The sequence below is a fragment of the Penicillium angulare genome, assembly GCF_028827245.1.
Source record: "Penicillium angulare strain IBT 27051 chromosome Unknown utg000004l_segment0_segment0, whole genome shotgun sequence".
In the NCBI taxonomy this organism is placed as follows: Eukaryota; Fungi; Ascomycota; class Eurotiomycetes; order Eurotiales; family Aspergillaceae; genus Penicillium; species Penicillium angulare.
In genome coordinates this window covers 7,122,429-7,136,075 of record NW_026623163.1, presented here as the reverse complement: position 1 = coordinate 7,136,075, position 13,647 = coordinate 7,122,429, and the positions used below count along the sequence as shown (strand labels likewise).

The 13,647-nt window shown below is 47.5% G+C and overlaps 6 protein-coding genes across 6 annotated transcripts; 3 read left to right on the top strand and 3 right to left on the bottom strand.

Annotated features, from left to right (window-relative positions):
- Positions 1–1,480: 1,480 nt before the first annotated feature.
- N7478_006560 (uncharacterized protein) lies at positions 1,481–2,514 on the top strand (the record flags this gene model as incomplete). Its single annotated transcript, XM_056922774.1, has 2 exons — positions 1,481–1,739; positions 1,763–2,514. 2 exons carry the CDS (start codon positions 1,481–1,483, stop codon positions 2,512–2,514), a joined length of 1,011 nt encoding a protein of 336 aa, XP_056780811.1.
- A 680-nt stretch (positions 2,515–3,194) lies between these two features.
- rgsB (uncharacterized protein) lies at positions 3,195–4,440 on the bottom strand (the record flags this gene model as incomplete). Its single annotated transcript, XM_056922773.1, has 3 exons — positions 3,195–3,431; positions 3,487–4,216; positions 4,280–4,440. 3 exons carry the CDS (start codon positions 4,438–4,440, stop codon positions 3,195–3,197), a joined length of 1,128 nt encoding a protein of 375 aa, XP_056780810.1.
- An 883-nt stretch (positions 4,441–5,323) lies between these two features.
- Positions 5,324–6,915, bottom strand: gcnE (histone acetyltransferase GCN5; the record flags this gene model as incomplete). The annotated part of the gene is made up of 7 exons (XM_056922772.1): positions 5,324–5,344; positions 5,417–6,124; positions 6,198–6,312; positions 6,364–6,572; positions 6,638–6,691; positions 6,751–6,839; positions 6,894–6,915. 7 exons carry the CDS (start codon positions 6,913–6,915, stop codon positions 5,324–5,326), a joined length of 1,218 nt encoding a protein of 405 aa, XP_056780809.1.
- A 217-nt stretch (positions 6,916–7,132) lies between these two features.
- N7478_006557 (OST5 family protein) lies at positions 7,133–7,538 on the top strand (the record flags this gene model as incomplete). Its single annotated transcript, XM_056922771.1, has 4 exons — positions 7,133–7,235; positions 7,291–7,320; positions 7,376–7,430; positions 7,493–7,538. The coding sequence occupies 4 exons, from the start codon at positions 7,133–7,135 to the stop codon at positions 7,536–7,538; spliced, it is 234 nt and encodes a 77-aa protein (XP_056780808.1).
- Positions 7,539–7,702: 164 nt separating this feature from the next.
- On the top strand, positions 7,703–8,860 carry N7478_006556 (putative DNA repair protein Rad1; the record flags this gene model as incomplete). The annotated part of the gene is made up of 1 exon (XM_056922770.1): positions 7,703–8,860. One exon carries the CDS (start codon positions 7,703–7,705, stop codon positions 8,858–8,860), a length of 1,158 nt encoding a protein of 385 aa, XP_056780807.1.
- Positions 8,861–9,201: 341 nt separating this feature from the next.
- On the bottom strand, positions 9,202–13,385 carry N7478_006555 (MRX complex DNA-binding subunit; the record flags this gene model as incomplete). Its single annotated transcript, XM_056922769.1, has 4 exons — positions 9,202–9,210; positions 9,273–13,046; positions 13,109–13,199; positions 13,372–13,385. The coding sequence occupies 4 exons, from the start codon at positions 13,383–13,385 to the stop codon at positions 9,202–9,204; spliced, it is 3,888 nt and encodes a 1,295-aa protein (XP_056780806.1).
- Positions 13,386–13,647: the final 262 nt, after the last annotated feature.

The following is a 13,647-nucleotide window of genomic DNA, read 5'->3' as shown; positions in this document are numbered from 1 at the left end:
CTTTTTTTCTTTTTCTTTTTCTTTCGTCTTTAGGCTTCGTCGCCGGGATGCGCGCTTCGCGACGGGAGGAAGAGGTAGATCGATAAGAGATTAAACAAGACGGATGGTTTCGGATCGATAGTGTTGCCGATCAGACCATATTCCCAACAAGCAACAACAAACACGAGTCATCCAGTTTCTTTAAAAGGCCACGTCGCTGGGAAACTTGAAATTATATAGAATCCAGGGCCAAGCCAAGGTATGAAGAAGGGGAAAGTGGAGGTGACTACGATTACTCACGGGAGGGGGTGATCCGCTCTGAAGAATTCATGTTTAGCCTGGCATTCAATTCTTGTCTCGTCAGGTTATGCCGACTGTGCCGCGTTTACCTTATTCGTCTGAAAGTATTTCTATTCGTCTGAAAGTATTTCAGACGTCCATTATTAAGTCAAATACATTGTCATTGAAAAGAAATTGAAAAAATTCAAGTGGTTCCAAGTGTCAAAATATGGTCCGACACAGCCTGAAACCTCGTCAGAGCTGATGCGTTTCAGGGCGTGGAAAAAGTGGGCTATAGCAGGGACAAGTTGAGTTGGTGATATAGGGCGTCGTAGTGTGACCCAGTGCATCCCAGAATTGATCTGAGATCATCTTTTTACGAACTATTCTCAAGGATTATCCATGGGAATTTCACGAAGAAAGATATTGTTCCTCGCAATCCCATCCCCCATGGAGACTAGTGAATATCGAAAGGTTTAACCGCTTGATCCACTTTCCAAGGTTGACTAGTGGCCAAGCCTTGTGGCTCTGTGGCTCTTTGGCTCTAGATTTGAAACTGGATCAGATAGATAATAGGTGCACAGACATCACTCGGCTGTTCCAAGGTTTCCACAGTTCTTAGTGACTGACCTGTCATCAGGATTTATAGTTTGGAGTATCAAGGGGGGTGAGATGCATCATTGCGACTAGCTGACATGTTCCACGACGCATATACTAGTATGTCCACCACTGGCAGGCCCTCGCGAAGGTGGAGAGGGTTTGCAAGGATAAGTCTGACCCCAGGGTTCTAGAGAGGGCTCAGATTCTAGAATATACATTGGGATATGACTGGTATATTCTGTGTTTCTTTCAAGGATTCCGTGAGATGTTACAAATGCACTAGTGTGCTGGAACCTAAGGTCGAAGTCATTATTGATCTTGATATCTCAATATTCATTAAAAATATTAAATGTGAGCAACTCATGATATCAATACGCATAGAACAGTTTGCAATCGATCTACTATATTTCAAATATTGCCATCTTCACACTGTGCATGCCGTTGAGGTATTGACTGGGCTTCTCTATACATTAATAGGCCTACTGTCCGCGGCCGTAGACAACCAAGGCCCATCACCGCCCAGTCCTTCCCCAGTGGATCTACCCGAGCTCCCCTCTCCTACACCACATCAAGTTCCAAATCCCAAAGACTTCCATCTCTCACCACTCCCTCCACCACCAACATGAATCAAACACACACACGAGCCATAGAGGCTCTACAGCCATTCATCCATATTGCCAACTCCAACAGTGCCACATCTCCCCGATTCGTCGCAAACATAATCACAAACGCCACCTCCCACCCGCACACCTACGTCTTCGCCGAGCTGCTCGAGACACCCACCATACAATCGTTACAATCACCCGACATCCCACCAGAGTATCAAGGATACCTAAAGCTGCTCGAGATCTTTGCCTGGGGCACATGGCAAGACTACCAAGGTACGTAATGTAATGGTTTTCAGCCTCATCCAGCTCCAGCTCCAGCTCCAGCTCCAGCGCGAAAAACATCAAGGCTAACAACGAAACATATATAGCAACACCCAACCTCCCAAAACTAAGCTCAGAACAAGCGCAAAAACTTCGTCTCCTTTCTCTTCTTTCCCTCGCAACAACTATAAAACCACTCACGTACTCTGCGCTTCAATCTGCTCTCTCACTTCCGGATATCGGCGACCTTGAATCACTCGTCACATCCGCTATCTACAGCTCATTGCTTGGTGCGCGCTTATCGCCATCGTCAAATCCTCCAACGGTGAATGTGACATCCGTCGCACCACTGCGGGATGTTCAGCCGCAGTCGCTTGGAAAAATGATTACTCAACTAACGGAGTGGGAAGCGCGATGCGGGGAAGTTGCTCGGGACCTTGAAGCGGAGATCGAAGCGGTGAAGGCTAATGCGGCCATACGAGGAATTAAGGAAACAGAATATAAGGAGATGTATGATGTGAGGGTTAAGGCGCGGAAGCAGGACGCTGGAGCTCCGGGGACTGGGGGTGGTGTGGGTAATGCGGCTCCAGTTGCTAGGCGTGGGCCCCTTGGGATACGGCGTGGACCGCGGGGACTGTTTGGGGGGAATAAGAGGGAGGCAGATGATATTGAACAGGATGATGGATTCTTTGATGCGGGGGATGGAATGGATATTGATGAGGGTGCTGGGTCGGGGCGGGGGAATGGGAGCCGGACTAAAAGGGTGCTTGGTGGGCGCAGAGATTGACCGTTGAGATAGATTAGATATAGATTGCTCTTCTGCCTAGCTTCTAGCATCTAGCGTGCTCTTGTTCCGTGGGGAAAGCCCGGACGCTCACGACCTGTTCATGTCGGTTCTCTTTTTTACGAATATGATAATGCTCGCTTTAGAGCTTCATGGTATAGACCTGGAGGTATTTCTACTTTAGGCATATATCTTTAGAGCGAACTTTTTAATTGATTTATCAAGTAGATTGCATTCGTTAAATTCCCTCAAGGGCAACGACTCGTTGAAAACATAGATACAAATGTTTGAAAAAAAGATGTCAGAAAGGGGTATTGGTAGAAGGATGTCGAGGTAAAGTAATGACAAATATGGACAGAACAAGGAAAAGTGGGATGAGCGGCAGAGGCGGGTGGAGGGTCGAGAAGACGAAAAAGCAAAAGCGCCTGGATATCCAGGGCTTCTTGAAACCCGGGGACATAATATGTTTTTTTGTCGAGACAGGGAGACAGGAAAGGGAAGAAGGAAAAAATTATGCTTCGCAGAAGCGGACCGGAACAAGACAATCCAGACGCCAGGATCAAAACACCCTTGATAAGTCATACAATTGTAGACTTCTCGTAAGCAACTGCAACACCGAGAATTAACCTGTACAATTGGCGAAAGTTGGGAGGCAATTCAACATTTGTTATCGAGGAGCTGGTTCACAGCATGGTTCCAGGCACAAAGATGAATAGAACACTCAAGGAAATGACGGTCAAGAAAGCAATGGCTGTAGTGACAAAAGCACGTTTTGTCAACAATTTTCGCACATAGGGCTCTCGGATAGGCGCCCAGTTCATGAATGTGTATTCGCTGTAGCCGATAAATGCCATGAAAGGGTCGATCTTGTAATGGTAGGAAACGATGAAATAAGCTGCAACGGCGAAAGGAAGAATGACCTATATCACAATTAGTTTTTTGAATGAAACATAACAGGATTCGATTTGTCCTTACCCAGCAACGGATATGGCGAGGCTTGTTACGTAGAACAACGTAGAAAGCACCCCAGAAGCCACCACCAAAGCTAATCAGCGCAAAGGCCAGGCGCAGGATGATGCTCAGAGGAACAAGGTTACCCAGAGCCTTGGCCTGCAAGAAACCTGGGAATGCATCGCGCTCCATAGCCTGGAAAACGTAGTCCTTGGCAGGGTCGAATACCTCTGGATCGTCACGGCCATCATCCTCAATTAGATTAATAATAGTTGAGACCATCGGCTCAGGCAGCACGATCTCACGCTCAGAACCTGGGAGCAGGTATGTGTACAAGATCTTCTCAGCGCTGGCACGGATATCATTGCGGGCCACAGTGTGACCAGGCGAGTTGGAATCGCCACCATTGTGGGTGCCGGAACTGCGACGTGGTTGTTGGTCTGGGGATTCAGTGCGAGTTTGATATACTGATTCAGATCCAATACTGTTCTGCGGTGAGTGGGAGGATGTATGACCTTCAGATCGCAGGAAAGCAGAGAGGCGGTGGTCGGCATCCCGGTCCTTCTCATTGACAGGTAGACGTGAAGGGCCAGCCTCCACGAGCGGAATATCACCCAAGTTCTCCAAATTGTCTAACATGGCAGAGGATCGTTTGCTGTCCGCTCGTTCCATGTCCGGGGTTGCGACAAGAACGGATCGTCGAAGTTCACGGACATAATGGCGGCAAAGGGACATATGTTGAGAGACATCGAGCCTATATGAAAATTTAATGTCAACAAGACAATTGGTCTGTTCATGATCCAGAGCAAACACCTACCAGAAATCAAGGTAATCCACGGAACGTTGTTGGTCGCGCATGTAAATGTAGAACGAGAAGAGATCGACAGGGGCCAAAGTGCGGCGGCTGAGGACTTCAAAGAGAGTAGGGAGTCGATTCCTCGACTCCGAATCGGAGTGATTATCCCATGTGGAAGTCATGATTGAATGTTTCTGTATGAAAAAAATTGAGGGTGAAAATTCCAGCACCGAGGGGCTTTCGAGATTGGCCCAAAAGGGGTAACGAGTGTTGTCAAGTTGCGAAGGGCCGATCGACTCCAGGCACCCCTAGTAAACAGCGAAAGAAGATTAAAAACAGCCCGGCAGGATTACTAGAAAACGTAAACACCAAAGATGCTAAGAACGGCGAGGTGGAAAGAATTGGGTGGACGGTTGGTAGAACACGTAATACGACGTGCGGGAATAGGAGCAAATCCCTTGGGACCGTAGAAATTATTTGAAAAAGGGGGTAAACACGCGGCTTAGACAACAAGCCAAAGGTTTAAGAGGATTTAAAACGCGAACAGCCCATGAAGTGAAATTGAAACGAACGAGGGGTTCTTCACCGCAAGGGTTGAAGCTTTAGGATATGATCCAGCCATCTTCTTCTTTCTGCTTGCCGTGCCTGAAACAACAACGCATTAATAGGTTGTTCCGACCCGGCCCCACCTGTCACCTCCATGCTCAATCCTCATTGCATCATACCTGCGATCTTAATTTCAGGAGACATAAAATGACTCGTTTGGGTCGAACACAAATTTGGCGCAGTTACGAAATAAGCGAACTGAAAGAGTGACGTGGGAGTGGCTTTGAATTGGTTTAACTGTTGAGATCTATTGCCCAGACAAACTTTATACAGACTACAAGTTCTTTAATTGAAACAATTCTAATAAAGCATCAAGTATTTTCGACTCAAACCCGCCATTTTAAATACAGTTATCCACAGGGTATTGGTAAATCGAATTGCCGAGAAAACGCCGTTCCATGATAAAACACCCTCGCCAGTGCAGGAAAAGAAACAAAATGATAGGAGAACAAAAGGACCTCAGTGTCCATCAGCCAGATGCTACAGGTTGAGATTAGCAAGTGTTCATATTTCGAGGAGATGGGTGCATTTGGCGTGCAAATTATTACTTACTGACCACTCGGGGATGTTCCGAATCTGTTGGTACATAAAACGCTCGAGTTTGGTTGCATTCTTGGCATACGAGGTGCTCTCGTTGTTATACCTGCGACAATTATCGTAAATCAAGGATGCATCCTTGATGAAGTCCTGCGGAGTTGGGTACATGTCCTTCTCATGCTTTTCTTCCATGGTAGACAGATCCATAGGCTCGAGGATTACCTCATAATAGTCAGGCACCTCGTCTCGGTTGACCGGCTGTGTAAATGGCCAAGCGGCACTATGGTTCTGCATATCATTCAATAGATGCAGCAGCTGATTATAGTTCGGTCCATGGCGAGGTTGACGGGCTAGCTCGTCCATATCAGGAGACCACCCGGAATCTTTGATAACCGGTATACTCAAAGGGTCAATCTCATGAACACCATTCTTCCATTCCTTAGGCGGTGGGTGGATGATATGCGACCGGCTAAAACCCCGAATATTAGCTTGTACTGCTTCCTTCTGCTTCAGTAGCATTCGTCCCATCTCAAGATATCGGATCTTTGGAAGCATCGTGCACTGCATGATAGTACCACCCTCGTAATCCTTGATATAGCCCATCCAGATTGATCTATCGAGCGTAATTTCCTTGGTAAAACCTTGCTTTTTGAAATAACCGATGGCGTAGTTGTCCGCATAGGTGAGGAAGTGCATAATTGGGGAAGTAGCCTTAACATAATCCTACATAGTGGGTTAGAAGTCGAGGCGAAACCCGTGGATTAAGAGCGCGGAGACCAAAATCCCGAAGACTTACCTTAAGATGAGACATCAAATGCGCACCATATCCCTTCACCTGCTGGTCCGAAGAAATGGCACAGAAAACGATCTCCGCAAAAGTGCGACTGTTAAAGGGACGATACGTGATTCCTCTGTCCAAGCGGTCAGTGCATGCTTCTGTATGTAAAACATGTCATACATACCCCACGACTTCCAAGGGGTGCTTGACTATTGCAATCGACAAATGCGAACGATCATACACTAGTCGAGCGATATAGTCCTTTGGCATCTTAGGGAGCTGTTTCTGAAAGATACACTTCAGACCTGTCAGGACGATGAAGCTATCGTGCGATCCATCATTGTTGACAACTCGGAACTCAATGTCTCCTCGGCGCTCTTCGAGGACGGCAGGCTATGCAAGGTTAGCCATTGCGCGTTCCGGGCGGTATTGTATGGTGGGGGGTGAGGTCAACTCACTTTCTCGGGGAAGGGTACAATGCGCAGAGGTGGTTTCAGTGCTGGCCCATCTTCCTATTAAAGCAATATGTTAAAAAATGTCAAATATGAGTAAAAAGAGCCAATGTTCGAACCTCTTTCGGCGAATCAGTGCGCGCTTTCTTGCTGGCTTGTTGCTGGGAGTCCGGAGAAGCTGCTTCCTCTGAGGCCTTCCTTTTTGAGCCTGGCAATTGTTAGTATGAAACAGAGAGGCAAATCTATCGCTGAGGACACTCACTCTTTGGAGAAACGACAGCCATGTTTAACGATGCGGGAAGCTAGATAGATTGCGCGCGTCCCGAGGTCTTGGAGGTGTCCAAAGTAATGTATGAGGCGGACTGGGGTCGGGTCGGAATTTAATTCATCCGAGGTCGATCGGCCAGATCACCCAAAGGCCGCGCATCATCTATACGGGGTTTATCAGTTGTCTTGTTGTCAACAACCCTACAACCTACATACCAATATCCTACCACCCTCATGTCGCTGAACCAAGTCTGGGAGGCAGCCTCTGCAACCCCATTTGAACCAATTGTCTCAAAGGATAGCCAATTCACGATTGGCTTCAGCCTCCTGGTTATTGGTACGCATAGCTCTTGCGGGCTGCTGAACGCAACTTACTGACTGTCTTATTACAGCTGTCATTACCACAGGACTTTTCGGACTCAGTATGCATATCGAAACAACTTTAATTTGAATCAATTTTCCTTACAATTGCTACAGATCGGTCGCTCGCAAGCATCTTCACCTTGGGCATTCCGGCCTCGCTAGCACTTGGGTGAGTACCTAATGAGCATACGACATCTTTTCAACGCATGCTAAATATAACTTTTGCAATAGTTTTGGAGCCGTCTTTACGATTTGCGCTGCTGGAGTTTATGTTTAAAGTGATACCCATTATCTCCTCTATGTACGCTAAGCAGGGAATCATCGCACGGGACCTGTACTGCTAGAAGCTTTAAGCTCCCAAGTTACCATTATATCTTCAACCAATTCTGTTCCTGCTTCATCTCCCAAGAAAATACCGCCCGGAGTAGGCGTCTTCCCAAAATGGAGCCCCTTTTTACCTGTGTCTCCAACAACGCCCATCACCTTTACACCCTTCTATCCTGCATCAGCTTTGCCTCTAAAGCCACCGTTCAGATCACACCCGAAGGCCTACGATTTTCCGCTGAAGAAGGCCGTGTCATTCAGGGTCTGGCTTTTTTGGATAGAGCACTCTTCACCAGCTACACATTGAATACCACACCAGACCCAGTCAATCAAGAAACAGAGGCGCCCAATGATGAAAATTCGGATGAACTGGTCTACCCACAATTTGTTGTGTCGCTTTCTGCTTTGCTGGAAACCCTCAAAATCTTCGGCATCAATGAGCTTACGGAACCAAATGGCGTTCGCAACACCAACCTCCCGCAAACCAATCCTGCATCAAGCGCATTCTCTGCGCCAGCATTGCTAATGGATCGTTCCTGTACTATCCAATATGCCGCGCATGGTGCACCGCTCAGTATAGCTATCGATGAAGCAGGTGTAAAAACGACCTGCGAACTCGTTACTTACGAGGCTGAAGACGACGAATCCGACATTCCACTCCAACGTAACTCAATTATCATGAAGATCATCATGCGCTCTGCCTGGCTGCACAACGCCATCTCAGAGCTTAACTCATCAACGCCAACCATTCTTAAGATTTCAGCATCTGCCAAGCGAGAGCCGTATTTCGCGCTCTCTGGTGCCGGTGGTCCCTTCAGCGAATCTACGGTCGAGTTCTCCGTGGATCAGCAGAACAACGACGGAGACGCCAGTACCCAGGCTTCCAAGACACATAAGGTACAGGCGGATGATGGGTCCTCTCGGGCTCGCAGCACAAGAGCGAAGCTCGCCCCAACAGTTACGGAAACCTTCCTTGTCACCCCACCTTCGTCAATGGGCGAGCGGATCAATCAGAGCTATCGATTTGCGTTGATCAGTAAAGCCGCTCGAGCTATGGCCGTTGCGAATAAGGTTAGTATTCGTGGAGATCGGCAAGGCGTGCTGAGCTTACAATTCATGATCGAGCTGGAAGATAAAGACAACAACGCAACTGGGCGGCCTGTTGGAGCTGGTATTAGGCCGACAGGTCCTGTATGCTTTGTTGACTTTCGGTTCGTGCCGCTGTTGGATGAGGAGGCTGCTGAGATGGAGATGGACATGCTGGTCAATGATTAGAGGGTTCGTGTCTTATGTATATGGGTTTACTTCCGACACATGTCATATTTCAGCGAATTATCTCCCATAAACATAAGACACAATTAAAAAATCACCGGCTAGACCATTTATAATCAGTTGTTTGGGTAGATATGTTCAATTAATCCTATAGCACTCTGAAAAGGTGGACAAGGTAAATTATATCATTTCCGTGGATAAATTCATTCAGATAGCGAGTCACCAACGCCTAAATATGGGTATGCTGGTATGTAACATGAGTGGAAGAAAGTTTGGAAGGGAGTCATAACTGTAAGTATACATTGGTGAAAGTGGAAAAGGGGAGGAGATGTGTATGATCAAGATTACATGACCTACACTAAGATTAGCAAACTTGCTGGACTGATACATGGGATTTTAGGGCCGGTCAACATACCTCAGCGATGGACTGTCTTTCAATGATAGACTTTTGTCTCTCATTACGGGACACGCGGTAATAATAGTCACTGAAGTCTCCACACTGCATGGAACGGAGGAATTCCTCGTCGTGAGTGATGACTATTAACTGGAAATTGGCTTGCTGTTGCCGAGCTTTGATAATATCATGTAGCGATTCGGCAAGAGAGCGAATGTTATCACGGTCCAGATTGGTTGTTGGTTCATCGAGAGCAATTAAGCCGCAGTTGACACCAAAACACTCCGCGAGCGCAAGACGAATGATGATACTGGCCAGCACCTTTTGACCAGCACTGCAACGGCCTCGCATATCCATCTCCGCGCCCTGTTTAACCATGCAAACTCGGTAATTGTATGACCGATTACCCTTAGCGTTCTCATTGTCGGATCGAATGAGGATTGAGTCGACATCTGTTCCACGGTATGTTTTTTGCCACAGTTCGCTGACTATGGCATTGATCTCTTCCATCTTCAGACCGTGGTACTGCATGATGGCTTTATCTAGAGCACCGCCGTACCGTGCCAAATCATCAACCGCCGCTTTGGTTGTTTCGACCTTGATATGTGATTCCTTGTACTTTGATGCTGCATCCTTGTAGTCTGTGTTCCAGTCATTCAAGAGTTGCATCAACTGGTCATCTTTAGATTTCATTTCGCCCATCTTGCTGGCTTGTTTGGCGGCCAAGGCATTGTGCTCACGAGTCCAACGCTCTGACTCTTGTTTGAAGCGACTGCGATCAACATCGGCGTTTTGCTCTTCCAGTTGCTCTACTTCTTGTAGAACGCTCTCCAAGGATCGGTTGGCTTGGCGATAGGTCAAGTTATCTGAGTACTGCCGCTTAGTGTTTTCACTGTCCTTCAGCTGAGCAGAAATTTTGTTAATTGCTCTGGTGATTTCGCCTTGTTCAGATTCGAGTTTACCGATCTCAGACTCTAATTCAGATAGCTCTCGTTTACTTTGCTCAAGTAGGTCTGGCCCACCTCGTTCATTGTACGAATTGATATCTTCATTGGCCAGGTCAAGCTGATGAATACTCTCTGAGAGGCGGGTGATATCCTGCTGCAAGTCCCGTTCACGAGATTCAGCCCGCTGACTGATATCGTCATAGCGGGCTTGAGCCTGAAGCAACTCGGGGGTCAAGTCTTCAATGTCTTGATCTGCTTTCTCGATTGCTTCTCGTTGTTGGGCATTGAGTTTCTTGTACTCCTCCATGCGAACAAGCAAGTCGGCCTTCTTCTCTAGCTGGAATTTGGCGTTGTCCAGATTGCTTTTGACATCTCTAAGTTGAAGCTCCAGCTTATTGATCTCGCTGCGGGTTTGATCTCTCTCAGTCGTGAGTCTGCCGAGAGTTTTTTTCAACTCGCGTGCCTTTTCATTATTTGCCGAGATGTCATCTTGAATATCTTGAAGAGTACGATCTGCAGAGGCATCTTCTTGTTTCTCAGAAAGCTCTTGGATTTGCGAAGTAATAGTTTTGAGGTCGGCATCGTATCTCACGATCGTATTGACCGTCTTGCTTAGAGTGTCCACGTCTCTCTTAACCTCTTGCCTGTCGCTCACGGTTCGGTCATGAGCTTCAAGTCTGTCTAAGAGTTGATCGCGCTGTGCCTCAAAGCCCTGCTCCTCCTTTTCCAGCTCCGGTATGTCGGTTTCAGAGAGACGAACCCAGGTATCGTAGAATACACCAGCAGCGCGAGTTGTTTGAAGGTCTTCTTCAAAACCTTTGACCGCGTCGTCTTCTGCGTCCAAGCCGGCCTTTCTGACCAATGCCTCTAGCTTTTTGGTGAACGTCTGAAGCTCAGCGTCATTTTTGAAGCCTCGCTGACATGTTCGGCATACCTTGGCGGCCTTTGCTGCCTCAACACACTTGCTGAGATACTCGCCCATGCCGGCATATTGATCGGCATCTTTGCGTGCAAAATCATAACTCACTTGTCGTTGTTTGAGTGTCTCGGGGTACTCAGAAGGGTCGGCATCGATGGCTTCGCGAATCTCTTTTTCACAGTCATCTAGCTCTTTTTGTCTTTGCTTAAGAGTCTTCTTCGCATCTTTCAGCTTGAATTCAACATGCTCCAACTCTCTGCTGACGCCATCGCGATCTCGCTCCGCATCAGATGCTTGCTTGGATTCCTTGTCAACGGAGCGCTGGAATTCCCGCTCCAACGTTTGAGGCTCCCAGTCTGATCCAACGATTTTTGACAGCCGTTCCCCGTGAGCAGCCTTCATTGTTTGCAGGCTACGCTCTCTGTCCTTCGCTTCCTTTTTAAGATGATCTAACCTCGCCAGATCCCCCGCCTTCTTGGTAGATTCGATCAACTCCGCGTTCAGTGTTGAGTTCTCGTCCTCAAAATGGTGTATCTGTGTATTGCGATCTTGTATTTCTTGGTCCCACGATGCGGTCTTGGTACGCTCTTTTGCATGGTCAAGGCTGGACTTGATATCTTCAATCTTAGCCTCCAGGGCCGCTTGAACACCTTCATCAACCTCAATTTCATTGAGCTTTCCTTGGTAAGTTGCTGCCTCGCGTTCGTTGTTCGCGATTTGTCTTTTAGCGGCATTCTTGCTCTCCTGCAGAGCAGACTTGCGTTGTCCAATATCGTTGAGAGTGTCTTGGACCTCGCGAAGTTCTCTCTGGGCTTCTCGCTTAACTCGATCTAATGCCTGATTTTGTTCACGGAGAAAACGTCTGACTTTCTGCATGAAAGTGTCAATTTCTAGTTGATCCATCTTCTCGTCGACACCACGGATGTTATTGCTACGGGCAACCTCGCTGATCATGGCCTGGCGTCTTTGAATTTGTCGCTCGAAATTGGCCTTATCATTTTCATGCTTTCCATTTTCGGCCTGTTTTAAGCCCAGTCGATGCCGAGTTTCATCGATACGCTCCTTGAGAACCATGTAGTTTTCCTTTTGTGCTTCTTCCTGCTGCTGATATTCGATTTGATTTGTCTCGAATTGCTCCAGATTCGACTCTAACCACTCATCTGAGTCGTCTAGCTCCACGAGATGCCGCTTAAGATTGTCGATAGTAGTCTGCACACTCTTTGCTTCAATTCGCTTGCCCTCGAGGGCACCGAGTACCTGCGCATAGCCTTCTGACTCCTTCCATGCCTTATCAGCAAGATCAGCAACTCGGCGCATCTCTTTAGACATCTTCTGGGTCTCGTCGCGTAATTCCTCAATTTCGTCTTGGAGCTTGACTGATCGTTTCTCTGCGCGGTCGGCCTTATCTTTGTCCTCCTTGGCATGTTGCTCCATAATCTTGAATTTACCGAGCTCTTCATTTTGCTTTTTGCGGAGGGCCTTGATATTGTCAATGGCTTTGGTGTATTTCATAGCTTCAAATATTTCGTCGAACTTCTTCTTGAGGACGGACGGTTCACTCATTGGCCAAAGACTTTCATCCTGGTGGCAGAAAATGACCGAGTCTAAGACTGCCTTGGAGACCCCCAGATACTGAGGCATGATCTGGTCGAGTTCAGCCACTCGTGACGAGATTGCAGTTCGTTCGCCATTTTTCATCATCATCAGATGTCCTTCCAGTGTCTTTTGTTGCCTTGTTGTCTTCTTGACCGTAAGTTGTAGACTTCGTGTAGCCACCATCTTGGCCCCAGAAGTTCCCTTGAAGGAAAGCTTCACCTGGGCCAAGACCTCCTTTTCGCCGCATAGTTTCGGGTCGTGGATAAAAGCGCCGCCTTTGCTGTTCGGAGGAAGATCGCCGGTGGTTGCGTATTTCAAGCATTCGATAATCGTCTTAGGTAGATTAGTTTTTGCGCCACGATGAATGACTGGTCGCTTATTCTCGAAATGCGTACCGTTTTCCCCGAGCCATTGTATCCAACAATCAAAGTCAGTGGAGCATGAAATTGAATTGTCTCGCTCCGCGTGTTATCGAAGGATCGCACTCTAGAATCAAGCAAGCTGGTTAGCATGCATGTGGGGTGGTTTGTAGCAGGCAACATCCAAGAAACATACCCCAAAATTGAGAGTTTGTCGATCTTCGCTGTGCAGAGTCATATAAATCATCAGATGAATTTCACAATGTTACGGCCAAATTCATCAATCGCAATAGGCTTACACCTGGGCAATCATTAGTGACCGCTAGAAGCTCATCGGGAAAGCAAAAGGACCGCTGGAGACTCACATTTTTGGACACGGATCCCAGTATGAGAGCTTCTAGATCCTCCTCAGCTGGCAAGCAACGACTGTCGACACCCACAGACTGTTCGCTTGTAATGTCCAAGTGGTCAGATTGCAACGGGCTTTGTGATGCATCGACTTTCTCCACTTTTTGCTCGCGCCCAGAGCGACACGAAATCACGTGAGGTGTATCGCGCGTTAATAAGCCATAGGC